General features: G+C 45.3%; 1 protein-coding gene across 1 annotated transcript in view; it reads left to right on the plus strand.

Moving 5' to 3' along the window:
* LRRC1 (leucine rich repeat containing 1) overlaps nt 1–27,182 on the plus strand; it is a 229,278-nt gene that overhangs the window by 124,252 nt on the left and 77,844 nt on the right. Inside the window, 2 exon segments of the mRNA XM_040428569.1 lie at nt 12,236–12,292; nt 13,394–13,457. Of these exon segments, the coding sequence (XP_040284503.1) occupies nt 12,236–12,292; nt 13,394–13,457 (121 nt within the window).

The raw sequence follows: 27,182 nt of genomic DNA on the forward strand, positions 1-27,182 counted from the left end.
TTTGATCCTGCCTGAGACCAGATGTAAATACCAAAATGAGTGAAGTGTGACACAAATCCCTCTATTAGTATAGGAAGCGGCTGGGAGACAGAGCAATTTGTCTGCCTGGTGAGGACACAGAAAAGTGTTAGGGCGGGGGACATGAGACGGCACAGATCCAAGGATTAAAAACTACAGTTTACTTTTTATAGGCTTTGAAGGGAACCTGTCATCGGGATTTGATGTATAGAGCTGAGGACATGGGTTGCTAGATGGCCGCTAGCACATCCGCAATACCCAGTCTCCATAGCTCTGTGTGCTTTTGTGGAAAAAACAGATTTGATCCATATGCAAATCAGAATCTCCTCCTTGCTCCCCGACGTCACAAAGCTAGAGCGCCGTAATCTCGCGATGCACGAGCTAGCGCATGCGCGGTGTCCTCATAGTGTTCCTGTGCTGGCATCAGCCTCAGGGAAGGAACAGCGCATGCGCTAGCTTGCGCATCGTGAGATTACGGCGCTCTGGCTGTCTGACGTTGGGGAGAATGAGGAAATTCTGAGAATGCGGGCGGTGCTGGGCTCCTTCACGCTGGACTCATCTCAGGGACAGGACTCATCTCAGGTTAATTTACATATGGATCAAATAGTTTTTTTTTTACACCATAAAAGCACACAGAGCTATGAGGACTGGGTATTGCGGATGTGCTAGCGGCCATCTAGCAACCCATGTCCTCAGCTCTATACATTAAATCCCGGTGACAGGTTCCATTTAAAGCCTGAGATTTATAAGAAGTAACAACTATGTGCCTCTGCGTGCTGTAAATGTCACGTGTCTTCAGAAGGAGCGTCACTGTCACACAGTGGCATCATGCCACACTTACTGTACCTACACATGACCAAATAATGAAGTGACAGTTACACTTGTAAATTATAATCTGGTGCCTTCCTTGTGTAATTTACCCCACGTAGTCATCTGGGTGGTCTTCTTCCTGAATGGTCACAATCTATAATTGCACCCATTGTGTTATTGATATGCCCAAAACGAGTCTGACGTCGGCAGATTCTCACACTTGAGGCAGAGGATTCCGGCAGGCAGTTCAGTCACCGGAACTGCCTGCCGGATCCATCAAAACGCATGCAAACTGATGGCATATGTCAGACGGATCAGGATCCTGATCCGTATGACAAATGCATTGAAATGCCGCTGTCATCTGGAAAAACGGATCCAACATTTTTTTTTTTTTTTGCGGTCTGAACATGCACAGACCGCAATGCCGGATCAGTTTGTCGGCATTAATGCATGTCAATGGGAAAAAAATGCCAGATCCGGCATTCCGGCAAGTGTTCCGTAATTTTGGGTGGAGATAAAACTGTACCATGCTGCGGTATCATCTCCGTCCTGAAAAGGCAAACAGACTAAACTGAAGACATCCTGATGCATCCTGAATTAATTTCTCTCCATTCAGAATGCATGGGGATAAAACTGATCAGTTCTTTTCCGGTATTGAGCCCCTAGGATGGAACTCAATGCCGGAAAAGAATAACACTAGTGTGAAAGTAGCCTTAACAGGAAAGAAAAACAACCCAAAATTTAAGATTTTATTTTTTTTCTCACTGCCTGCTGGGAAGAGGTTAATAAATGGATAATCAGTTGTCAGTATACTGCTGGAGTGAGTTGAAGATGCTATCTGCTAGTCCAATGGTAACATAGTAATATAGTTTTATAAGGCTGAAAAAAGACATCTGTCCATCCAGTTCAGCCTGTTATCCTGCAAGTAGCTGTAGAATTAGGATAACAGGATGTGATGAGCCTAGGTAAAGATGCCCACCATAGAGCATTGCACATTATACATGCACACTCAGTCTGCTGCATATGCATTTACACGCACACACACCTTTAATGAAAACTTGCATTTCTGGATCTTGCTACCAGTGACATCATAAAAGGTCATCAAGCTGCAGCGTTGGTCATAGTGCTCTCCATGACCACCCAGCTCCTGTCCTCTGCCAGATCATTAGGGAAGTAGTCTGGGAGGTCTGAAAATGCTGGACCAGTCTGATTGTGGACTATAAGATGCAGGCACTTTTTAGCAAGATTTTTGTTGGCCCTGGGTTCCCCCTAATGCAAGACAATGCTAGACCTCATGTGGCTGGAGTGTGTCAGCAGTTCCTGCAAGATGAAGGCATTGATGCTATAGACTGGCCCGCCCGTTCACCAGACCTGAATCCAATTGAGCACATCTGGGACATCACATCTCGCTCTATCCACCAACGACACGTTGCACCACAGACTGTCCAGGAGTTGGCAGATGCTTTAGTCCAGGTCTGGGAGGAGATCCCTCAGGAGACCGTCCGCCACCTCATCAGGAGCATGCACAGGCGTTGTAGGGAGGTCATACAGGCACGTGGAGGCCACACACACTACTGAGCCTCATTTTGACTTGTTTTAAGGACATTACATCAAAGTTGGATCAGCCTGTAGTGTGGTTTTCCACTTTGATTTTGAGGGTGACTCCAAATCCAGAACTCCATGGGTTAAAAAATTTGATTTCCATTTTTTTCTTTTGTGTGATTTTGTTGTCAGCACATTCAACTATGTAAAGAACAAAGTATTTCAGAAGAATATTTAATTAATTCAGATCTAGGATGTTATTTTTGTGTTCCCTTTATTTTTTTGAGCAGTGTAGTTAAAGGGCTTCTGTCACCCCACTAAACAGATTTTTTTTTTATGTGTACTTATAATCCCTATCATGCGATATTGCTATACCTTATGTTATTAATAATTTTCGTTCAGTAGATTTTGCAAAAAACTTACTTTTATGATATGCTAATTACCTTTCTACCAGCAAGTAGGGCGTCTACTTGCTGGTAGCAGCCGCAGAAAACCGCCCCCTCCTCTTCTTGATTGACAGGGCCAGCCGCGATCTCCTCCTCCGGCCAGCCCTGTCAGCATTTCAAAAATCGCGCACCTGTGTTGATTCGGGGCAGGCGCTCTGAGATAAGGAGGCTCGGCTCCTCAGCACTCCCTCAGTGCGCCTGCGCCGATGACGTTACACTGAGGGAGTGCTGAGGAGGCGAGCCTCCTTATCTCAGAGCGCCTGCGCCGAATCAACACAGGCGTGCGATTTTTGAAATGCTGACAGGGCTGGCCGGAGGAGGAGATTGCGGCTGGCCCTGTCAATCAAGAAGAGGAGGGGGCGGTTTTCTGCGGCTGCTACCAGCAAGTAGACGCCCTACTTGCTGGTAGAAAGGTAATTAGCATATTGTAAAAGTTAGTTTTTTGCAAAATCTACTGAACGAAAATTATTAATAACATAAGGTATAGCAATATCGCATGATGGGGATTATAAGTACACAAAAAAATATATATCAGTTTAGTGGGGTGACAGAAGCCCTTTAACCAATGTATAGCTCATCCAGCTTCCAAACACTGACTAGAGATGAAAGAAATACCAGTTAGCAGCATGCTTGAGACTCTTCCTACTTTAAATACCTTCGTATGCAGCCTGCATCGGATGTGTTTATTTGGCTCAGTGCTGTTGGCATATTTGCATATACTGCATTGATATCTGTATGATACAAGCTTTTGTCTTGAATGCGCTTTTTTGTTACTCATAGCATTTACGCCTTGTCCTAAAATGTGAGGTTAGAAAAGATTAATGCAGATTATACCTTTTGGGATAATGTCTGCCTCTTTGTGCTCCATTTAGTCATAAATAAAGCCCTGTAAAATCAGCGTGTTACTATGGTGACGTTGACAAAAGCTTAGCACGTGAAATAAAGGGAAAGCTTACTGACATCTGATGGTTAGTATGCTGTAGTTGGCAATTAAAAAATATACAATTTGTATTCTATTATATATTTTTTCAGCTGTATTATATTGCATTCACCTTTTGGGTGGAAAAGAAAAAATGGGAGTTGTCTGATTTGCCGCAGTCGGAAACTGCATGTTGGTTCTGGAAATGTGTGCAAGAGATAAAAGAACCTTTGTTTTCCATGCCAGCAATATAACACATGCCGTGACAGTATTCAGAATATTTTTAGTGCATACTTGGCCTGAGCACACGGGACATTTCTCCAAAACAAGTTAGAAAGAAATACACTACTCACAAAAAGTTAGGGATATTTGGCTTCCGGGGGGCATTTATGGTAAACGTAAAAAGTTCATGTTGCAGTAGTATCCTATCATATATGAAAGTAGGGCATTTAGCTAGAAGCATGCAGTGGTGATTTCCTCATCTCAAACAATTTATTGAAAAAAAAGCCAACAGTGGTGGGTATACCCTCACGAAAATGTCAATGTCTCAATAATTTGTCATGTGGCCTTGAGCATCAATTACAGCTTGACAACGACGTCCCATGCTGTTCACAAGTCGAATTATTGTCTGCTGAGGCATGGCACCCCACTCTTCTTGAAGGGCGGCCCTCAGGTCATTAAGGTTTTGGAATACGGCGTTACGAGCCTCTACATGGTGACTCAGCTGAACCTATAGGTTTTTAATGGGATGCAGGTCTGGAAAAATTGCAGGCCCCAGTCTCCAGCAGCTGTTCCCTAATGATGCGACCTCGATGAGCTGGCGCATTGTCGTCCATGAGGATGAAATTAGGACTGTGTTGTTCATGCAGAGGGACAATGACTGGATTAATGATATTCAAGTAGTTTGAGCTTGCCTCTGTACCATTCACAAAGTGGAGGGCAGTTCTGTATTGACTAGACACACCTGCCTACACAAACACCTCCACCACCAAAGCCTTGTCTGGTGAGAACAGTGGCACTGGCTGATGCTAGCGCTCTCCTTAACGTCTCAAACATTGTTGGTGGCCATCAATTCTGCTCAGCGTGAATCGAATTTCATCAGTGAACAGCACTGAGGCCCACTGGTCCCTCGTCCAGCGTAGATGCTCCCTGGCCCATGCAAGACGATGACGCCTGTGGTCAGGTATCCTTGCAGGTCGTCTAGCACGCAGACCATGCTGATGTAAATGGTTTCAGGTGACACTTGGATGCCTCTCGCCTCCCTTAAATGTGCCTGGAGTTGTGTGGCATTAATCATCCAGTTCTGCAGGGCATTGTTCACAATGAAGTGGTCATCAGTGTGGCATGCGGCCAAAGGATCTCCACTTTCTATGCCTTTCTGTTACACTCAGTCTCTCTGTATCTCTGTTGCAACCTGCTGATCACACTCTGTGACACTCTAAGGCTACTTTCACACTTGCGTTCGGTGCGGATCCGTCTGGTATCAGCACAGACGGATCCGCACCTATAATGCAAACGCTTGCATCCGTTCAGAACAGATGCGTCTGCATAACAGCTTTTTCAGATCTGAGTTTTCATAGTAACATAGTACATAAGGCCGAAAATAGACATTTGTCCATCCAGTTCGGCCTGTCATTCTGCAAGTTTCACATCGTGAAAACTCAGATCTGACAGTATATTCTAACACAGAGGCGTTCCCATAGTGATGGGGACGCTTCAAGTTAGAATATACTAAGAACTGTGTACATAACTGCCCCCTGATGCCTGGCAGCACCTGATCTCTTACAGGGGGCTGTGTATTAAATTCATTGGTGGCCAGTGCGGCCCCCCCTCCCCAGTATTAAATTCATTGTGGCCAGTGCGGCCTCCCCTCCCCCCCCCCCTAATTAAAATCCCCCCCCCCCCCATCATTGGTGGCAGCGGAGAGTTCCGATCGGAGTCCCAGTTTAAATCGCTGGGGCTCCGATCGGTTCCCATGGCAGCCAAGACGCTACTGCAGTCCTGGCTGCCATGGTTACTTAGCAATTTTAGAAGCATTATACTTACCTGCGCTGTCTGTGGCCGGCCGGTCGCTCCTCCTACTGGTAAGTGACAGGTCTGTGCTATAAGCAATGCGCCTCACAGACCGTTCACTTACCAGTAGGAGGAGCGACCGGCCGGCCACAGAGAGCACAGGTAAGTATAATGCTTCTAAAATTGCTAAGTAACTATGGCAGCCAGGACTGCAGTAGCGTCTTGGCTGCCATGGGAACCGATCGGAGCCCCAGCGATTTAAACTGGGACTCCGATCGGAACTCTCCGCTGCCACCAATGATGGGGGGGAAGTGATTTTAATTAGGGGGGGGGGGAAGAGGGGAGGCCGCACTGGCCACCAATGAATTTAATACTGGGGGTCCGCACTGGTCACCAATAAATTTAATACTGGGGAGGGGGGGGCCGCACTGGCCACCAATGAATTTAATACTGGGGAGGGGGGGGGCCGCACTGGCCACCAATGAATTTAATACTGGGGAGGGGGGGGGGCCGCACTGGCCACCAATGAATTTAATACTGGGGAGGGGGGGGGCCGCACTGGCCACCAATGAATTTAATACTGGGGAGGGGGGGGGCCGCACTGGCCACCAATGAATTTAATACTGGGGAGGGGGGGGGCCCGCACTGGCCACCAATGAATTTAATACTGGGGAGGGAGGGCCGCACTGGCCACCAATAATACTGGGGAGGGAGGGGGGGGCCGCACTGGCCACCAATGAATTTAATACTGGGGAGGGGGGGGCCGCACTGGCCACCAATGAATTTAATACTGGGGAGGGAGGGGGCCGCACTGGCCACCAATGAATTTAATACTGGGGAGGGAGGGGGCCGCACTGGCCACCAATAATACTGGGGAGGGAGGGGGGGGCCGCACTGGCCACCAATGAATTTAATACTGGGGAGGGAGGGGGCCGCACTGGCCACCAATAATACTGGGGAGGGAGGGGGGGGCCGCACTGACCACCAATGAATTTAATACTGGGGAGGGCCGCACTGGCCACCAATAATACTGGGGAGGGAGGGGGGGCCGCACTGGCCACCAATGAATTTAAAACTGGGGAGGAAGGGGGGTCTGGCCCCTGCTGCCTGGCAGCACTTGATCTTTTACAGGGGGCTATGATACGCACAATTAACCCCTCAGGTGCGGCACCTGAGGGGATAATTGTGCGGATCACAGCCCCCTGTAAGAGATCAAGTGCTGCCAGGCAGCAGGGGGTAGTTATGTACACAGTGGGAACACCTCTGTGTTTAGAATATACTGTCGGATCTGAGTTTCACGATCTAACTCAAATCCGATGGTATATTCTAACATAAAGGCGTTCCCATGGTGATGGGGACGCTTCAAGTTAAAATATACCATCGGATTGGAGAAAACTCTGATCCGATGGTATATTAATAGGGACGCCTGACTTTACATTGAAAGTCAATGGGGGACGGATCCGTTTGAAATTGCACCATATTGTGTTAACGTCTAACGGATCCATCCCCTTTGACTTGCATTGTAAATCAGGACGGATCCGTTTGGCTCCGCACAGCCAGGCGGACACCAAAACGCTGCAAGCTGCGTTTTGGTGTCCGCCTCCAGAGCGGAATGGAGGCGGATCGGAGCCAAACTGATGCATTCTGAACGGATCCTTATCCATTTAGAATGCATTGGGGATGAACGGATCAGTTCGGGGCCGCTTGTGAGAGCCCTCAAACGGATCTCACAAACGGAACCCCAAACGCAAGTGTGAAAGTAGCCTAAGCTCAGTGGCCACTTTCTTCTGAGAACATCCTGCTTGAAGCTTCGCAATGGCGAGGTACTGCTGGTCAATTGTTAGGCGTTGTCTTGGTCTCATGAAGTGAAAATGTGAACAGCACGATGAGGACTGTTTTAATACCAATTCTAATTGAATAAACCCGGCAATCTATTGGTCGTTTCATGGATCACCTTTTGTGAATTTTGCCGTTAAGCTCCTTGTTAGAGAACAGCAAGTTGTGCAAAAGGTACTGAAACATTAAACAGCTGGACATCTAAAGTTTAGAGAAGGGCATCTGTAAAGGTTAGAGTGCATTTTAGGTCCTGAAATTTCACACAAGCCAAATATTCTTAACTTTTATGAGTAGTCTAATTGTAACCGCACCCCTTAAAGAAAATGTGTCCCCTGTATTTCTTTTACTAACTAAGACCATATGGTAGAACATATTTTACTTGTTCTGATTTTATTTTATGAATGTAGCTTGTTTATGCTGTCTCTTGTACTTTATTTTGGAGACAGACATCTTGTCTGAGCTGCTATTAACAGCATTTAGAGATTTACCGGGAGAGTTATCTAAACTGGTGTAAAGTAGAACTGGCTCAGTTACCCATAGCAGCCAATCAGATTCCACCTTTCAATTTCCAAATGAGCACTGAAAAATGAAAGGTGGAATCTGATTGGTTGCATTGGGCAATTAAGACTGTTTTCCTTTGCACCAGTTTTGGTAAATGTCCACCTTTGTACTTTACAGCAGCCACATGAACCATTGGGACAATAGACTGGAGATATTTACTGACTTCGGTCGAAGAGTTTTCTAGACATGATCTGTCACTTGTGCAGAGGTCATTGTGTAGAGAGGGGGAGTATATAAGCTGGGGCCATGACCTTTCATTATAAGCCATGTATAACCTAGTGGCCATTGTGGGAAGAATGCAGGATTTTAGGATTTGCTTTTTTATATAGATAATGACTCGAGAAATTGAAAGTAACATCACCAAAAATTGTTAACCAGATTTCGAGTTAAACGATAGGTAATTTTCTAATGGCATATTCTGTTTAACCTGAAGTTCCAGCATGTGGACAAGTGTTGTATCCTGGCTGCGGCTTTCTCCACTCTCTCCATAGAATACCACATATATGTTCAGCCGAGCCGAATGTGTATGGCCAGCTTTACTCAGACAGGTTCCCTACCAGTAATGAACATACAACTTGTTTAAGCGCCTTTTACCTGGAGCAGTCATAGTGCACACAAAGTACATGGGGACAAACTGTCATTGATGCAATAGTTCATCTCTGTTTAGTTTGCATTTGTCGGCAGAGCTACCCCCGTTTACCCGAGGAGATGCGCTGCTTACAAGGGGCAATGAACATTCATTTTCTTGATCATCGGCCCATGTAAAAGGCCTTTAGGCTACATCCAGCATAGAACTCATCATTGCAGATTGTGGTGACAGAATCTAAAACTAAATCGGCATTCAGAGCGTTTACATTTTGTAGTTCCCCATATGTTTCACAAACATTATTTGACTGGTAGTGAAGACAGATTATTATAAAAGCAGAGTCCTACTGGACTGGCAATTTACAGCCGTGCTCACTGAATTTTAAAACGCCTGACTAAAGTTCATTTTCTCTTCCTCAGGGCTACAACAAAAATGGTCATTGTTTGCACTTATTAAACAGTCATATAGTAATTACTCCGCTCAGTATTCTACACTCACTCCCGAGTGAGATGAAATATTGCAAGGGTGAATAAAGAATACTTTATATATAGAGTAAGTCTTTTCCTCTGTTGTATTATTGTGGTCATTGTCATCTTTAAGGCTAGAGGCCTGGAACAGAGGATTTCCAAAATAGGTCATGAGTGGTGTTCTCAGCAGACTAGTGATTGGGGCCTCCCAAAAGGACAACCAGTGAGCAGTAAGGTCACGGGGAGTTGGTTATTAACTGGGATACTTTATCTCAGCTCCCAGTACTGAGCCTTCTGTTTCTACTCCATACCCTGTAAAGTTTCGGATGCCATAGCTATCCAAAACAGCTGATGAGTTAGGGTTTTTAGGAGTCTGTTCCCAACCGATCCTGAGGGAGCGGACACACATTCAGGTTGTTTGATGCAGTTTTTGAAGCCAAAACCAGGAGTGTATTGAAAAAAGTGAAGTGGTATTTTCCCTAATAACTTTCTCTCCCTGTCAGGGCTCCAGATGGTGACCAAAATGGTCGCCAATGCGACTTAGAATTGTGTCACCATTTGCGCCTAGACCCTCCGCTGCTCTGCCGCTTTTACATTAAACTACAAAAGCTGTCAGCGCGTGTGTAACGGATCTCCTAGCACCCCGACCGGGTACCGCCGTCGATAGCTGCTCCTAGTGCTTCCTGAGGACTCCAAGCACTCTACTTGACACCGTAAGCACTGCAGACCTCACGAACCGCCGAAGCTTGGTTGAGGTCTCACCGTCTCCTAACCACCCTGGACCTACGACAAGGCTCCAGTGGGTGAACCTCTCCCAAATCCAGAGAGCAGGAACAGCTCTTACAAGAGCTAGTAGTTATAGCCAGGGGAGTACAGCAAATCTCCCAGCGTATAGCAATCCCCCAGTATCGATCAGTTACCCAAACACCAGCCTCAACATGATGAAGGATAAAACAGGAACCCTTTATCGAGGGCTACCCGCCCGTATTTATGCAGGTCCCCATCTGGTGGACACTCCCCTAGGAGACCAGATGGAAGACTGTGACACAGGACAGATATGCAGCAATTCAGGATACACAGACACAATACATCCCCACAATGCATCATGGTTTCCTCCTCTCTGCCCTGGAGACACCCGAGGAGTAATTCAATTATCTCTCAGGACAAAGGGAAATTGCCAATACACATGTGGGGACAATAGGACAAATCACCATTTAAACATACAATGTCACAACCCTTACAGTAAACACAGACATTTAACATATCCCCAGATAGCTCAAGTCTGAGTGCATATTATTAGGTGAATGGCACTCAGACTACACGAATACAATAAAATTAGCTATCTGGGTACCCTCACATAACATACACTACAATTCCAAAGACAGATGGTTCTGTCACACACACCTCAAAACCCCACATATCCCCATAATGTATACATCCATGGATAGCTCTGATCTGGGTGAACAACATATCCAAAAATCACCCAGATCCGAGCAGGGGTTCCCGAATTCCATGGAAGTCACATTTGGCCGACCGCAAGCATGGCTTTCCTGCCCCAAACAGTTCCACAGATTTAAGCTGTGTGGCCGGTCTGTCTTCTCCTTCAAAGTTAGTATGGGCCATAATCCTGGGGCAAGAGGCTGGTAGCCAGGCCCCTCCAAAACCCAGTGGCGAGGTTGGTTTCGCCACAGCGTGCCATGTTCTTCTCAACAGCGCAGGGGAGAAGGAGGCAGTCCCTACCCCCTGTACCGCTGCTGCCGCTGCCACCACTGGACTGATAGAAGCGAGGAGGAGGGGCTGTGGCCACTGTGCCACCAATGAATATAGTTTATGCTTAATACAAACGCAGGCTGCGCTGCGGGTGCCGGCCATATCGGCACCCAGCCTCTATGACTGCGCGCTGCGATCCGCAGCTATTAACCCCTCAGGTGCTCCAACCCCAGTATTATAAAGTAGAATCATTGGTGGCGCAGTGCGCCCCCCCCCCCAATGTTATTATCATTGGTGGCAGTGGCAGTTCCGATCGGAGCTCCAGCAGTGTAAGCCTGGGGCTCTGATCGGTTACCATGGCAGCCAGGACGTTACTGAAGCCCTGGCCGTCATAGTCTGCTCCCTGCTGCTGTGTGTAAGTTCCTATTCACCCTAATAGAGCTCTATCAGGGTGAATATGACAAGAAATGAAAGATCCCAGGTTCTAGCCCCTAAGGGGGAAATGGTTATTAAATAAAAAGTAAAAAAAAAAAAAGGTTAAAAAAAACCACACCAAAATATTAAGTTTAAATCACCCCCTTGCCCAATTTAAAATCTATAAAATATATAAACAATAAAAATATTACATATCGCCACGACCGAAAAAGTGCGAACTATTAAAATATTTAAAAATATCTCCTATGCGGTGAACGCCGTAACAGGAAAAAAAAAAAAAAACGTGCAATTTGCCATTTTTTTTTTGTCACTGTTCTATTATGGTCCAGACGTTCCATAAAATCTGGAATGCACGCGGCTTTTTTGGTGTTTTTATCTTTTTTCACATGGTATTGAGTCCCGCAATACTTTTTTATAGTATCGAAATGGAGTCCAAATTTTGGTATCGTGACAACCCTAGGTAAGACATGTGTTTTTGTTTTTTTTTGTTTTTTTTTAATACCGTAATTGTTTTTTAAATTTGGCGACTAAAAATTTTAATTCGGCTCCTAAATTTTTCAGGTTAGGAGCCAATTTTTTTTTTTGTCTGAAGTCCTGAGCCACATCCGATTTTGGCCCTAGAAACCGCATCAAAAAGCCTGAACGGATGTTAGCACCATGAGGATAGGTCATCAATCAATATCTGTAGGTCAGATATCCCCTTTAACACCTGTGTTCATTAAGATGATTTCCTTACTATTCAAAAATTACTACAGTGTGGCAACCACTGTGACCAGGTTTTCGTTTTCTACGTTTATCATTAATGTGAAAGTTTAATGTAACTTTTATTTTAGTAATTTATGCCTTACTGCTGTATTTTTTGTTTTTGTTTCATGTGTTTCTTATTTTTCAGCTTATCAAACCTTGCGTCGTTGGAGCTGAGAGAAAATTTGTTGACCTATTTACCAGAGTAAGTTAATGACTTGTCTCTACGGGGAGGAGGGCCGTTGTTTCCAGTTATCGAACGCCATTGAAAAACCAGCTGTCCACATGTATATCCTAAAACTTCTTACGGTAGCACCTAGACCAATGTAGACCTTAGTTTTTGTTTTAAGCTTTGAAAAGATATCCTAGCTGGTAAGGTTTTTAATTTTAACGTTGAATACACTGCATCCAATAATTTCTGGAGCTGTCCCACCAAAATGATTAATGGCTGGAGAAGCCATTATATCAACACCGCCAGGGATCTCATTAAGTGCCATGTTCTTGCTGTGCCATGGTTAAGACCCATTTAGTAATTTCCTTTGAATTGCTTAAGTAATGAGAGTATCTGAGCAGAAGCTACCTTCAACTATAATGTATAAGATGTAGACTATTAAGGTCGGAGTCCCACAGAGTATTCAGGTGGCCTAATCATTATGCTGGATGAAGCTCATATGGTCATTTCAGGTGTCTTGGAGTGTTAGACTGGCAGCCTCTGACCATGAACATTTATTACTATAGAAATAATACCAGTAATGCCATTCATGTATGCCTGGCCATCCCATAATAGTTATTTTCCAGTCTACATTAATGAGGTTCTGACACTTAAAGGGGCTGGCTACTTTATATTACCAGCTGCACATGTGATTGTAACAGCATTATTAAACTAGTGGCACTTATAGTTTAATAAGAATAATTCATGTTTACAGGCAGGTCCCCTGACCCACGCTGGGAACATGAATGGAGACCACCGATGGACAGAAACCTCATCAGTGGCATGTTGCCAGCGCATCGCTGGCGCGCCAGTTCAGTGGACCTGCCTGTAACATGAATTATGCATACTAAGCTATTGGACATCAGGACATGGTTTAATAATGCATATTACTAACTGCATGCATGGTACCAGCAACATTTGCAATCAATCCTATAAATTGGCCAGCCCCTCTAAATGTGGCACTGTGTAATTGCAGGAAAATAGTAGCAGGTATTTTTTGGAGCCTGTCGCACAAGGTAGATTCGGGTTTCTTGGATACAGTCTGTTTTGCCAAGAGTGTTCTGTTCTGTACTGACCTTCTGTTCTCATCGACAGGTCTCTTTCACAGCTTCATAGACTGGAAGAGCTGGATTTGGGAAACAATGAAATCTATAACTTGGTAAGATATTTCTATTTATAATGCATGGATGCGAGAAGTAAAATATTCTGTGTTCAGAGCTGTGAAAGAGGTTTGTGCTACGTACATAGTAAAGAAAGCAAATCTCTTTGTAATTCTGAGCCGTCTCCCAGCTCTCCAGCTTTCCCCCTCCAGGGTCGACCTTGCCTAATATCACAATGTTCCTCTTCACCTTAGAAATGCGTTTTTTAGAGCTGTGCTATTTTTCTCATGTGGGGAAACTACAGGGTGTGAAAAGTCATGGAGTCCTTCATATTCTGAGCTTTCAATATATAGATGATTGAGCTGACATTTAAAGAGTTGTGCCAGCATTAAATGTTATACAGCGCATGCGCAGTCCGATGATTTATGTGCAAGATTGCAGATGCCTAATGAAGTGACGTGGAGCAAGAGTGGAATAATGCTGGAGCTGTTAATCAACACACAGGGGGATTTTTCTCAGTAATTTGACGGCTATCATGGGCAGAAAGGTATGTTACTGTATCACTTTAAAGGGGTTATTCGACATACCGCATGATCAGTGTGGCCGGCACTTCGGGCATCAGCTGGCGTACATTCGGCCAGCGCATACATGACTCTGAATTTCTTCAGCACTAGAGATAGATTCATACTTAACATGCTCTGTGTTTTAATCTCAGGCTGAGGACTATGTGTTGAATCTACAGCACGTGATCCCGGAAGTGCCATCTGCACGGGATTCTGCTAAATCTCAGATTGCCCCTTTTAAAGGGGCATACCCACAATTTCACCCAGGAAAGCCCCCTGTTATGGGCATCAGAGCATTTCATGAATCGCTGAATGGCACAGAGCAAAGGCATTTTTCAGAGCTGGTGACGTCACGGTAACACTTCTGGATGGAGGCCTCTGCCCAGCAGTGTGTTAGAGAAGCAGCAGCGGTGGTGCAGGGACCAGGAGCAGCACAGGGAGCGGGGATCCCTGTGTGTGGCCCGGTGTATGGGGGTTTGGGGGGCAGCTTATAGTAATGGATAACCCCTTTAAGGCAAGGTAACATAGGGAAAGATAAAAATGACACAGATCTATTCAAGCTAGTCGATGCTTCACTCCAGTAATGCTTCGTATGAAGAACTCCCAGACAGGGAAGTACTCTACCATGAGTACGTAAAAGGTGCTGCAGTTAGGTTAAGAACCCAAACACATGCGCATGCACCCATGACACCAGTCCCTTGAGTGCACTGGCCTGCTTATAAAATGGAGAAATAAGTTCTTAAATTTTCTTGCTGACCTTTAAAGCCATATAAACTGATCCCAGTAACTTAAACGGACTACTGAATCCCCTCATGCCTCGCAGTCCTCTCATATTAACTTGCATGAATAAACTACCCATATCCAGGAATCACCTTTTAGGGTCCATTTACACGGTTCCGTAAGTGTTTTGCGGATCCGCAAATTGCAGATCCGCAAAACGCGGACACCGGCAATGTGCATTCCGCAATTTGCGGGACCGCCACATTGCCGGCACTATATAGAAAATGCCTAATCTTGTCTCAATTGCGGGCAAGAATAGGACATGTTCTATTTTTTTGCCGAAACGGAAGCACGGATGTGGAAGTGCGGATCCAAAAATGCAGATGCGGACAGCACATTCCGGCCCTATTGAAAATGAATGGGTCCGCATCTGTTCCGCAAAATTGCGCAACGGATGCGGACCCATTTTGCGGACGTTGTGAATGGACCCTTAAAGGGGTGTCAGAGTTATGAAAGGCAGGGACTGCAGTGACGTAAAAAAACCCTTACTCGTCCGTTTCAACCCACTGCTTCCAGCGATGCTGCTTGCATGCCTCTTTCTAGTCTTTGTTTAATCAGCTTCAAGCCCATTTACACACTCTGGCCTCATCAGACTTGTGCGATGTATTACACAGTGATTGGCTGCAGTGGTCACGTGTATACAGGAACTTCACTGCTATAGCCAAATAAAGAAAGATCGAAGGAAGGCATATGAGTGGTGGTGATGGAATGTAGTGAGGGTGATAAAATGGAGTATGAGGTTTTTTTAGTTTTTTTTGTGATCATGCTTTTGACAACCTTTTTACATAACTCAGGACACCCCCCTTTAAAACCTTTAGAGCCAGTGTTCTGTCATTGCAGCCCCTACTCTCTGGAACACATTTACCCTATCAATCACACAGATATCTTCATTGAACGCACTCAAAGCAAGACTCAAAAAGCACCCATTCAGTTTGGTATTGGAGGGCAAATAATACACTAGCTCTCAATACATCATAATACATCAGGGTATCGTAATAAATCAGATCCCTTGTGAGAAAACCACATTCCAACTGGTTGTTGTGAATACCACACGGCTCCACATGGGTCCAGTCACAAATAATCAGTTTACCCTATCCTCAGGATCTGATTGGTGGGATCCGACACCCAGGGCCCCTGCTGATTAGCTGTTTGAGAAGGCAGACGTGCTCGCAGTAGCGCCACAGCCTTCTCCAGCATTTCTTGGGCCAGTGACGATACGTTCATCTGTCATGATGAATCCCATATGCCCCCTCTCATCCTGATTGGAAAGTGAGACCATATACTCCATTATATACCATTGCTGTCCAGCCAAGAACTCCAGAGTTTTTGTTACTCAGCTTGATTTCCTGTATTACGTTATTCAGCACGATGCAGCTCCTTCATAGACTGTATCCATGCCCCAGCACATGGCCGAGCCTGTTCTTTTACAATGCAAAGAGATCAAGCTTCTCCCAATCTACATACATTTCAGACCAACTTAGGGCCTTTGGTGCTTTTTTTGCTCCCCAGAATAACATTCTTGGCATTAAGTGATTTTACGATTACGCAATTGAAACTGTTACTCGAGATTGACAAACAGGGAAGTTCTATAACAAGGAAAACCCTTTATTGGATCACATTCCACTTGTCAAGCTATACATGAACTAATGAGCTCCTTTAGATACACTGAATGGACATTTAGGGTGATTTAACCCATTCAAGCGACAGCCAGTTTGGACCGAATGCCGGAGCCCCATTTTTCAAATCTGACACGTGTCAGTTTATCTGGTAATAACATTGGAACGCTTTTACTTATCCAAGCCATTCTGAGACTGTTTTCTCGTGACACATCATACTTCATGTTAGTGGTAAATATGAGTTATGTTTTACCTTTATGGATAAAAAAATCAAAAATTTACATAAAATTTGGAAAAATTAGCTATTTTCAAAATTAGTTTCTCAGTTTTTAAGACAGATAGTGATACTTCATAAAATAGTTATTACGCAACATTCCCCATATGTGTACTTAGTTTGCATCATTTTGTAAATGTCATTTCATTTTTTCAGGAAGTTAGAAGGTTTAGAAGCAAAGTTAAATTTTTTTTTAAGAAAACTGCAAAAAACTACTTTTTTAAGGACCAGTTCAGTTATGAAGTTACTATGTGGGGGGCTTACATAGTAGAAACCACCCATAAATTACCCCATTTTAGAAACGACACCCCTCAAGTTATTCAAAACTGATTTTTCAAACTGTTAACCCTATAGGTGTTCCACAATAATAAAGAAAAATGGAGGGCAAATTTAAAATTAAATTTTTTTTTTGTGTGCAGATGTGGTGGTAAACCGCTGTAAGGGCACGCGACAGGGTACAGAAGGAAAGTAGCGCCATATTAACTGAGGGCAAATTTTGCTGGAATGGTTTTCGGGTGCCATGTCACATTTGAAGAGACCCTGAGGTACCCCTAGAAAGAAAACCCTGAAAAGTGACCCCGTTTTGGAAACTAAACCCATCAAGGAATAAATCTAGTGGTGAAGTGAGCATTTCATAGAATGTAGAAACACATGGCGGTGAAGAGTAAAAATGAACTTTTATTTCCACTTCACCACTATGACGGCCCAGAGAGATTGACCCCTGACCTCTGTAGGGGCAGGAACAGAGATAGGTTAAAAAGAACCCCTCCCACCACAATTCACCAGGGTGTTCCTGCCCCTATAGCGGCCAGGACAGAGAAAAGTCCTCTCTGGCTTTCAGGGAGGTGAAGTGTATAAAGGACCTTTTTTTTTTTTTTTTTTCTTCTTGGTACCTGCGTGCCACATCGGCGGAAATTTTGCTTCCCTTGCAGGCCTCCCACCCAGGACTGCGTCCCCTGCGGACTCTGTTCCAAAGCGGACAGGGAGACGCCGGGGTCACGCTCTTGTGCGGGGTCACGCACCTGTTGTGCGGGAGCCTGCCCTGAGCTGCCGCGGGGGTCGCCTACCTCCCTTGTATAGGTAGCCGGTCGGGAGACGTTTGCGCAGGCACGGCGCGAGTCTGACGTCACTACCGGGCGAGACCCAGGGAGTGGACGTCTTCAAAAACTCACATGCACTTTCCCGCTTCGCTGTATGCTTTGCCGGGCGAGATGTCGGACAGGAAAGGAGCCGCAGCCCGAAGGAGCAGACCGCTCCAGAGCGTCCCCTGCGTGAGTAGCCCACCTGGACATGTCAGCAGCTTGACATATGCTGATCTGGGGGGGAGGGAGCCTCAGGTAACCACTGGGTAGGAGCCCCCCCCCCCCCCAGGTCTTCTGGTATAATGCACCTATATTGGATCTTTACAAAATTGATGGTCTGCTCTCTCACTTTAGGCCTAACTAGCTTTGAAAAAGCCCAGGAAGACCGTCAGATGCATCCAGTGCTCCGTCAGGCTTCCCGATGATTATCCTAAGAAACTTTGCAAGGATTGTATTGCCAGGATTGTGAGAGAAGAACAACCCACCCCACCCATGCATCCCAGAATGGCGGACATCTCCTCCTCAGACTCCGAGGATTTGGAGGGCGAGGCCTCATCTTCCAAAAAGGAGGACGACAAGTACCCCCTATTAGAGGGCGAAATCGTAGAGAAATCTAGAAAATTCTTCTTCACTCCTAGCGAGATGAGTGACCTTCTAAAAGCGGTCAGGGATACAATGGGGGTGGAAGACATCCAGAGACCCCACTCAGTTCAGGAAGAGATGTTTGGGGGATTGAATGTCAAACGTTCCCGTGTTTTCCCCATAAATGAAAATATTAAAGAGATGGTGATGGACGAATGGGCCCATCCAGAAAAGAAACTAGGTATTTCCAAGGAATTCAGGAACCCCCTTGTATTTGACCCGTCACTCTAAGATCTTTGACTAGGTTCCCAGAATTGACGTCCAGGTGGCCAAAGTTAATAAAAAAAACCTCGCTACCATTCGAGGACTCCTCTCAGTTAAAGGAAACCCTGGAGAGGAAGGCGGACAGTCTATTAAAAAAAAATCCTGGGGGGCAGCTATGTTCAGTGTTAAGACCAACATAGCTGCTACTTCAGTCGCCAGGTCTATGTACCTGTGGCTAATTGAGTTAGAGAATCATCTAATCAACAAGACGTCCAGGGAACAAATATTAGACTCGATTGCCTTGTTAAAATCCGGGTTCTTAGCGGATGCCTCGCCGAGACAATTAGATTGTCTGCCAAGGATGCGGCTTTGTCCAATGCTGCCCGAAGGGCACTGTGGATGAAATCTTGGTCAGGCGACATCACTTCAAAAATGAAGCTGTGCTCTATAGCCTTCTCGGGCGAATACGTGTTCGGTCCTGTATTGGACAAGATCCTTGAGAAGACTACTGATAAAAAGAAAGGGTTCCCTGAAGAGAGAACCCCTAAAAAGAAACCCTCCTTTTCGTAACCAATACCCCCAAAATAGTTCCTTTTGTGGTAAAGGTAAATCCGGATGTTGGAGTTACCCAAGAGGGGGGAAAGGTAGAGGATACCTCCTTAATCCCCAGAACAAGGGCGGTGAGAAAAAGTGACGCCAGGATAGGGGGAAGACTATCCCAATTCTTTGCCCAGTGGCATGAGACTTCTCCCCACCCCTGGGTGCAAGTTCTTCTCAAACAGCTACAGGATAGACTTATCTCCCCCCCCCCCCCCCCCTCCGAATGTATTTCTGGTATCTCGCCACTCTTCCCCATTCCAGCAGAATCAATTTGGAAGGAGGTCCAGAATCTTCTGGACTTAGGAGTAGTGGTTCCTGTTCCAGAGCTTCAAGGGGTCAGGTTTCTACTCCAACCTTTTCTTAGTAAAAATAAAAAAAAAAAGCCAGGGGGTTCCTTTCACATGATTATAAACCTAAAAAAGTTAAACAGATTCGTAGTTTACAAAAAATTAAAAATGGAATCCTAGATTCTACCATTCCTTTAATTCCAAAAGACGCGTTCCTTTGCACAATCGACCTGAAGGACGCATATTATATGTTCCCTATTCACATCCCAGTCTCAGAGGCTCCTGCGTTTTTGCATTAAAGTATCACAGAGGCTCCGTTCACCATTTCCAGGTTCGTTGGCTCTCCCCTTCGGGCTGGCTCAGCCCCAAGGATTTTCACGAAACTAGTGGTTAGAGATGGTCTTTCCGTACATTGATGACTTTTTGCTGATTTCAGACACTGTGGATCAGTCATAGCGATCGAGAGACCTTCTGCGCCCTTTTAACAGCCCTAGGTTGGGTTGATGAACCTAAAAAAGTCTAGTTCCGGATACCAGGGTAAAATTCGTAGGGGTATGCTGGATTCGGTAAAACAGACAAACTGTCTTCCAGCAGAAAGAATTCAGACCTCAGACATCAATCAGGACCTTCCTAGGACGTTGCTTCTTCTTCAGAGAAACAATGAGCCTTAGGCCAAATGACAGTCTGTATTATAGCAGTCCCTTGGTGCCAGGTCCATTACAGGACCCTTCAGTCCTGGCTTCTAAGGAGATGGGACAAACATCTGTCCTCTCTAGACAAAAAGATCCTGATCTCGGGCCATGTAAAATTTCAGTCCGGTGGTGGCTTCACACAAGAAAATCTAAAAAAGGCCATGGTTTGGCTCAAAACCCCAGCAGTGCATGTTCAGACAGATGCTAGTGCAAAAGGATGGGGCGCAAAAATATACTCTGACCCCCTACCAGGGAGCCTGGTCTCCGAAAATTGCAGCTCAGTCCTCAAATTACAGGGATCTCAGGGCAGTTTGGGAGACAATTCGAGCAGCTGCTCCAAAACTAAAGAACCTGCATAGAAAATCTATTCAGACAATGTAACGTCGTGTCCTACCTCAAACACAGGGGGACACTGTCTCAAAAACTAGAAAGTCTGTCCAGAAGAATATTCCTTTGGGGGGAAAAAAATGTATAATCAGTATCTGCGATTCATTTAAAAGGAAGCCTAAACAGCGCTGCTGACTTCCTCAGGCAGGACACTATAGACCCGGGGGAATCATCTCTAAACATCAACGTCTTTAATCTAATTGTCCAGAGATGTGCCTCCAATTGGTAGATCTATTCGCTTCAAGGAAAAATGCAAAGGTATCAACCTTTTGCTCCTAAACCCGAGGGACAGCCCTCTAGCGATCTACGCCTTCTCCCTGCACTGGAAACTGGGATCTTGCATATGCCTTCCCTCCGTACCCGTATATCCCAAGGGTTCTCCAGAAGATCATCAGGACAGGCCAGAATAATCCTGGTCACCCCGTACTGGCCCAAGAGGAGCTGGTTCTCGATCCTAACCAACCTCTCCCCACAGAAGTATTCATTCTCCCAAGGAGGAAAGATATCCTGATCCAGGGGGCCGGTTCTCCATCCACATCCAGAGATCTTCAACCTCTCTGCTTGATCCTGAGTCTGACCTTCTCGAGGGACACAGAGGTCTCTCAGAGGGAGTGATATCTACCTTGAAGGCCAGCAGAAAGAAAGTGACTAACTCAATCTATTTAAAATCTGGAGAAGATTCTGCACCTGGTCAGGTGAGAAGCCTCAGACCAGGCCAAAGCCAAATATACAGAGGATCCTGGACTTCTGCAAGAAGGACTAGAGTCATGGGTACTTCCATCTACGATCAAAGATTCCTGAGGTCTGCAGCCAGACTAAGACCATCTCTTAAATCAAGGGTGCCTACTTGGGACTTAAACATTGTCCTTAGGAGACTCACAGGTCCGCCTTACGAACCCCTGGACTCGGGTTCCCTAAAGCACCTTTCTCAGAAGGTGGCTTTTCTTGTAGCAATAACATCAGCAAAAAGACTGTGCGAGATCCAGGAATTGTCAATAAGACAACCATACCTCACAATCCAGGAAGATCGAATTACCTTGAGGCTAGAATCCTAAGAATTCTGGGGAGGAACTATTCCATACCCTGGATGTCAAACGAACAGTACTAAAATACCTAGAGGTCACTAAGGACCTAAGAAAGGTGGACAATTTACTAGTACTCTTCAGCGGTGAAAATAAAGGGAAAGCAGCTTCCTGATCTACCATTGCCCGATGGGTAAAACAGGCTATTACAGACTGTTACAAGATGGAAGGCATAGCTGTCCAGACGTCATTCAGGCTCACTCTACGAGAGCCATATCTGCCTCATTCGCTGAAAAAAGCAGGAGCTTCCCTAGATCAGATATGCCGGGCCGCAACCTGGTCCAGTGTAAACACTTTCGTTAAACATTATAGACTTGACTTATCCAGGTCTTCCGACCTGGCCTTTGGTCGCAAGGTCCTACAGGCCGTTGCCCCACCCTAAGACGTATATAATCTATTATGTCTCTCTGGGCCGTCATGGTGGTGAAGTGGAAAGCCGGAATTAGACTTGCCGGTAATTAATTTTCCACGAATCCACCATGACTGCATGATATCCCACCCAGAAAATTATTATGCAGACTTGGTATGAGTTAATACCAAGGGAAAAAAAACAACTTTTCAGTAGTTTCACTTCTTTACCAGTGGTTGTGGCACTATAATCTGGAACTCACTGGTAAATGGTGGTGGGAGGGGTCCTTTTTAACCTATCTGTTCCTGCCCCTACAGAGGTCAGGGGTCAATCTCTCTGGGCAGTCATGGTGGATTCGTGAAAATTAATTACCGGTAAGTCTAATTCCGGCTTTCCAATATAATGTTGCTTTAGCCCCAATATTTTTTATTTTCACAAGGGGTAACAGGAGAAAATGCAACCCACAATTTGTTATGCATTTTTTTTACTGAATACGGCAGCACCATGTATGTGGTCATAACCGCTGTTTGGGCGCACGCAGGCACGGATTTCAGAAATTGATTTAAGGGACCATAGCCTTTTTATTTTTTTCAGCAATTGTAGCTCTTTGGGGCTTGTTTTTGTTTTTTTTGCAGGATGGGCTGTAGTTTTTGTTGGTATCATTTAGGGGTAAAGATGTCTTTGATCACTTTATAACTTTTTTGTGAACGTGAAGTAAGATGGCAATTCTGTCAGTGTTTATTATTTATATTTTTTACGGGTTCCTCTTGCGGTAAATATGATTTTATTCTGTGGGTTGATACGGTATGGGGATACTATAAATATAATAATGATATTTTGTATCGTCATATACTAAAGTCCATAACTTTTTTTTTTTTCACCAATGTAGCTGTGTGGGGGCTTGTTTTTGCGGGACGGGCTGTAGTTTTTAATGGTATCGTTTTCGGGGACATATGTCTTTTCGATCACTTGTTTATATTTTTGTGGAGGGAGGTGGCCAAAACAGCAATTCAATCATTAATGAAAAAACAATGTTTTACGGCGTTCACCGCGCGGGATTAGTAACATGATCGTTTTAGAGATCAGGTCTCTCCGTATTCAGGAGAAGTGGGGAATGTGTTTTGGGGTGTCATTTTACATATACCCATGCTGGGTGAGTAAATATCTTGGTCAAAATGCTAACTATGTATAAAAAAAATGGAAAAGTTGTCTTTTGCACAAGATATTTCTCTCACCCAGCATGGGTATATGTAAAATGACACCTCAAAACACATGCCCAACTTCTCCTGAATACGGGAGATACCAGATGTGTGACACTTTTTTGCAGACTAGGTGGGCAAGGGGCCCATATTCCAAAAGAGCACCTTTCGGATTTCACTGGTCATTTTTTACAGAATTTGATTTCAAACTCCTTACCACACATTTGGGCCCCTAGAATGCCAGGGCAGTCTAACTACCCCACAAGTGACCCCATTTTGGAAGAAGACACCCCAAGGTATTCGCTGATGGGCATAGTGAGTTCATGGAAGTTTTTATTTTTTGGTCACAAGTTAGTGGAATATGAGACTTTGTATAAAAAAAAAAAAAAAAATCATCATTTTCCACTAACTTGTGACAAAAAATAAAAAATTCTAGGAACTTGCCATGCCCCTCACGAATACCTTGGGGTGTCTTCTTTCCAAAATGGGGTCACTTGTGGGTAGTTGTATACTGCCCTGGCATTCTAGGGGCCCAAATGTGTGGTAAGGAGTTTGAAATCAAATTCTGTTAAAAATGACCAGTGAAATCCGAAAGGTGCTCTTTGGAATGTGGGCCCCTTTGCCACCTAGGCTGCAAAAAAGTGCCACACATGTGGTATCTCCGTATTCAGGAGAAGGTGGGGAATGTGTTTTGGGGTGTCATTTTACATATACCCATGCTGGGTGAGATAAATATCTTGGTCAAATGCCAACTTTGTATAAAAAATGGGAAAAGTTGTCTTTTGCCAAGATATTTCTCTCTCCCAGCATGGGTATATGTAAAATGACACCCCAAAACACATTCCCCAACTTCTCCTGAGTACGGCGTTACCACATGTGTGACACTTTTTTTGCAGCCTAGATGCTCAAAGGGGCCCACATTCCTTTTATGAGGCATTTTTAGACATTTGGATCCCAGACTTCTTCTCACGCTTTAGGGCCCCTAGAATGCCAGGGCAAGTATAAATACCCCACATGTGACCCCATTTTGGAAAGAAGACACCCCAAGGTATTCAAATGAGGGGGCATGGCGAGTTCATAGTAAATTTTTTTTTTTTTTGCACAAGTTTGCGGAAATTGCTTTTATTTATTTTTTTCTCACAAAGTCTCCCTTTCCGCTAACTTGGGACAAAAATTTCAATCTTTCATGGACTCAATATGCCCCCTCACGGAATACCTGGGGGTGTCTTCTTTCCGAATGGGGTCACATGTGGGTATTTATACTGCCCTTGCATTCTAGGGGCCCTAAAGCGTGAGAAGAAGTCTGGAATGTAAATGTCTAAAAAATTTTACGCATTTGGATTCCGTGAGGGGTATGGTGAGTTCATGTAAGATTTAAGAGGACCTTTCACTTGTATAAACTATGTGAACTGAGTATGCTGCCATATAGAGCGGCGCCGCGGGATCTCACTGCACTTACTATTATCCCCCGGGCGCCGCTCCGGTACCTTTGCTCCTTAAGTTATAGTAGGCGGGTCTTCCCTTGTCCTGTGGGCGTCTCCTTCTCCTAGCTGCAGCGCTGGCCAATTGCAGCGCACAGCTCACAGCCTGGGAGAAAAAAAACTCCCAGGCTGTGAGCTGTGAGCTGCGATTGGCCAGCGCAGAAGCCTAGGAGAAGGAGACGCCCACAGGACAAGGGAAGACCCGCTACTATAACTTAAGGAGCAAAGGTACCGGAGGGCATAACGGGAGAACGGAGCGGCGCCCGGGGATAATAGTAGTGCAGTGAGATCCCCGGGCCGCCGCTCTATATGGCAGCATACTCAGTTCACATAGTTTATACAAGTGAAAGGTCCTCTTTAATTTTTGACACAAGTTAGTGGAATATGAGACTTTGTAAGAAAAAAAAATAATTTCCGCTAACTTGGGCCAAAAAAATGTCTGATGGAGCCTTACAGAGGGGTGATCAATGACAGGGGGGTGATCAGGGAGTCTATATGGGGTGATCACCACAGTCATTGATCACGCCCCTGTAAGGCTCCATTCAGACGTCCGTATGCGTTTTGCGGATCCGATCCATCTATCAGTGGATCCGTAAAAATCATGCGGGCATCTGAATGGAGCTTTACAGGGGAGGGGGGGGGGGTGATCAATGACAGGGGGGTGATCAGGGAGTCTATATGGGGTGATCACCACAGTCATTGATCACGCCCCTGTAAGGCTCCATTCAGACGTCCGTATGCGTTTTGCGGATCCGATCCATCTATCAGTGGATCCGTAAAAATCATGCGGACATCTGAATGGAGCTTTACAGGGGGGTGATCAATGATAGGGGGGTAATCAATGACAGGGGGGTGATCAGGGAGTCTATATGGGGTGATCACCACAGTCATTAATCACGCCCCTGTAAGGCTCCATTCAGACGTCCGTGTGCGTTTTGAGTATCCGATCCATCTATCAGTGGATCCGTAAAAATCATGCGGACGTCTAAATGGAGCTTTACAGGGGGGTGATCAATGACAGGGGGGTGATCAGGGAGTCTATATGGGGTGATCAGGGGTGATCAAGGGTGAATAAGGGGTTAATAAGTGACAGGGGGGGGGGGGTGTAGTGTAGTGGTGCTTGGTGCAACATATTACTGAGCTGCCTGTGTCCTCTGGTGGTCGATCCAAACAAAGGGGACCACCAGAGGACCAGGTAGCAGTTATATTAAACGCTGTTATCAAAACAGCGTCTAATATACCTGTTAGGGGGTTAAAAAAAATCACATCTCCAGCCTGCCAGCCGAACGATCGCCGCTGGCAGGCTGGAGATCCACTCGCTTGCCTTCCGATCCTGTGAACGCGCGCGCCTGTGTGCGCGCGTTCACAGGAAATCTCGTGTATTGCGAGATGACGCGTAGATGCGTGATTGTGCGCAGCGCTGCCACCTCCGGAACGCGAATCTGCGTTAGGCGGTCCGGAGGTGGTTAAAGGATAACTGTCATATTTTTTATTTTTTTCCTATAGTGTAGGGCAAGTGATAGGTAACAATTTTGCAATAGACTTTATTTAGCCAAAACGTTTATTTTTGGTAGAAAACTGGGGCTGAAATGGCCCTTAGCAACGCTCTTTTGAAGAGTGCTGCTAAGGGCCATCCGTCCATTAGAAAAGACGGGCTGTGCTTCTGACTCGTGCTTCCCTGGGAGACAGAAGGCTGGGCACAGAGTCTTGGGAGTTAAAATTACATTATATTCCCCCCTTTCTATGCAATCTAATTCATGTAGCAGCCGGCTCACTGCGCACAGTGCTTCTACTTCCGGCGGCTGCTTCATGAATTATTATCACAGGGATCGCAGGTCAGTGAATATAATGGAGCATTAGATTGCATAGAAAGGGGGAATATAAATGTAATTTTAACTCCCAAGACTCCTGTGCCCAGCCTTCTGTCTCCCAGGGAAGCAAGAGGCAGAAGCACAGTGTCTGGCTGCACAGACACTTGCCCTACACTTTAGCAAAAAAAATAAAAAATATGACAGTTATCCTTTAACCTTCTCTACATGATAAATGCCATTTCAAAATCAATATTAATAAATGTTTTTTAACAAAGTATTTTAAAATGAATTAAATAGTAAGTGACCTTAACTAGTCTTGATTAAGGCCTCTTTCACACGGGCGTTGCGGGAAAATGTGCGGGTGCGTTGCGGGAACACCCGCGATTTTTCCGCGCGAGTGCAAAACATTGTAATGCGTTTTGCACTCGCGTGAGAAAAATCGCGCGTGTTTGGTACCCAAACCCGAACTTCTTCACAGAAGTTCGGCCTTGGGATCGGTGTTCTGTAAATAGTGTTCTGTAACGATCGTCTCCTAGCAACCGTGCGTTGAAAATCGCACCGCATCCGCACTTGCTTGCGGATGCTTGCGATTTTCACGCAACCCCATTCATTTCTATGGGGCCTGCGTTACTGTGAAAAACGCACAAAGAGGAGCATCTGCGATTTTCACTCAACGCAAAAGTGATGCGTGAAAATCACCGCTCGTGTGCACAGCCCCATAGAAATGAATGGGTT

The sequence above is a fragment of the Bufo bufo genome, chromosome 4 (genome assembly GCF_905171765.1).
Source record: "Bufo bufo chromosome 4, aBufBuf1.1, whole genome shotgun sequence".
Classification (NCBI taxonomy): domain Eukaryota; kingdom Metazoa; phylum Chordata; class Amphibia; order Anura; family Bufonidae; genus Bufo; species Bufo bufo.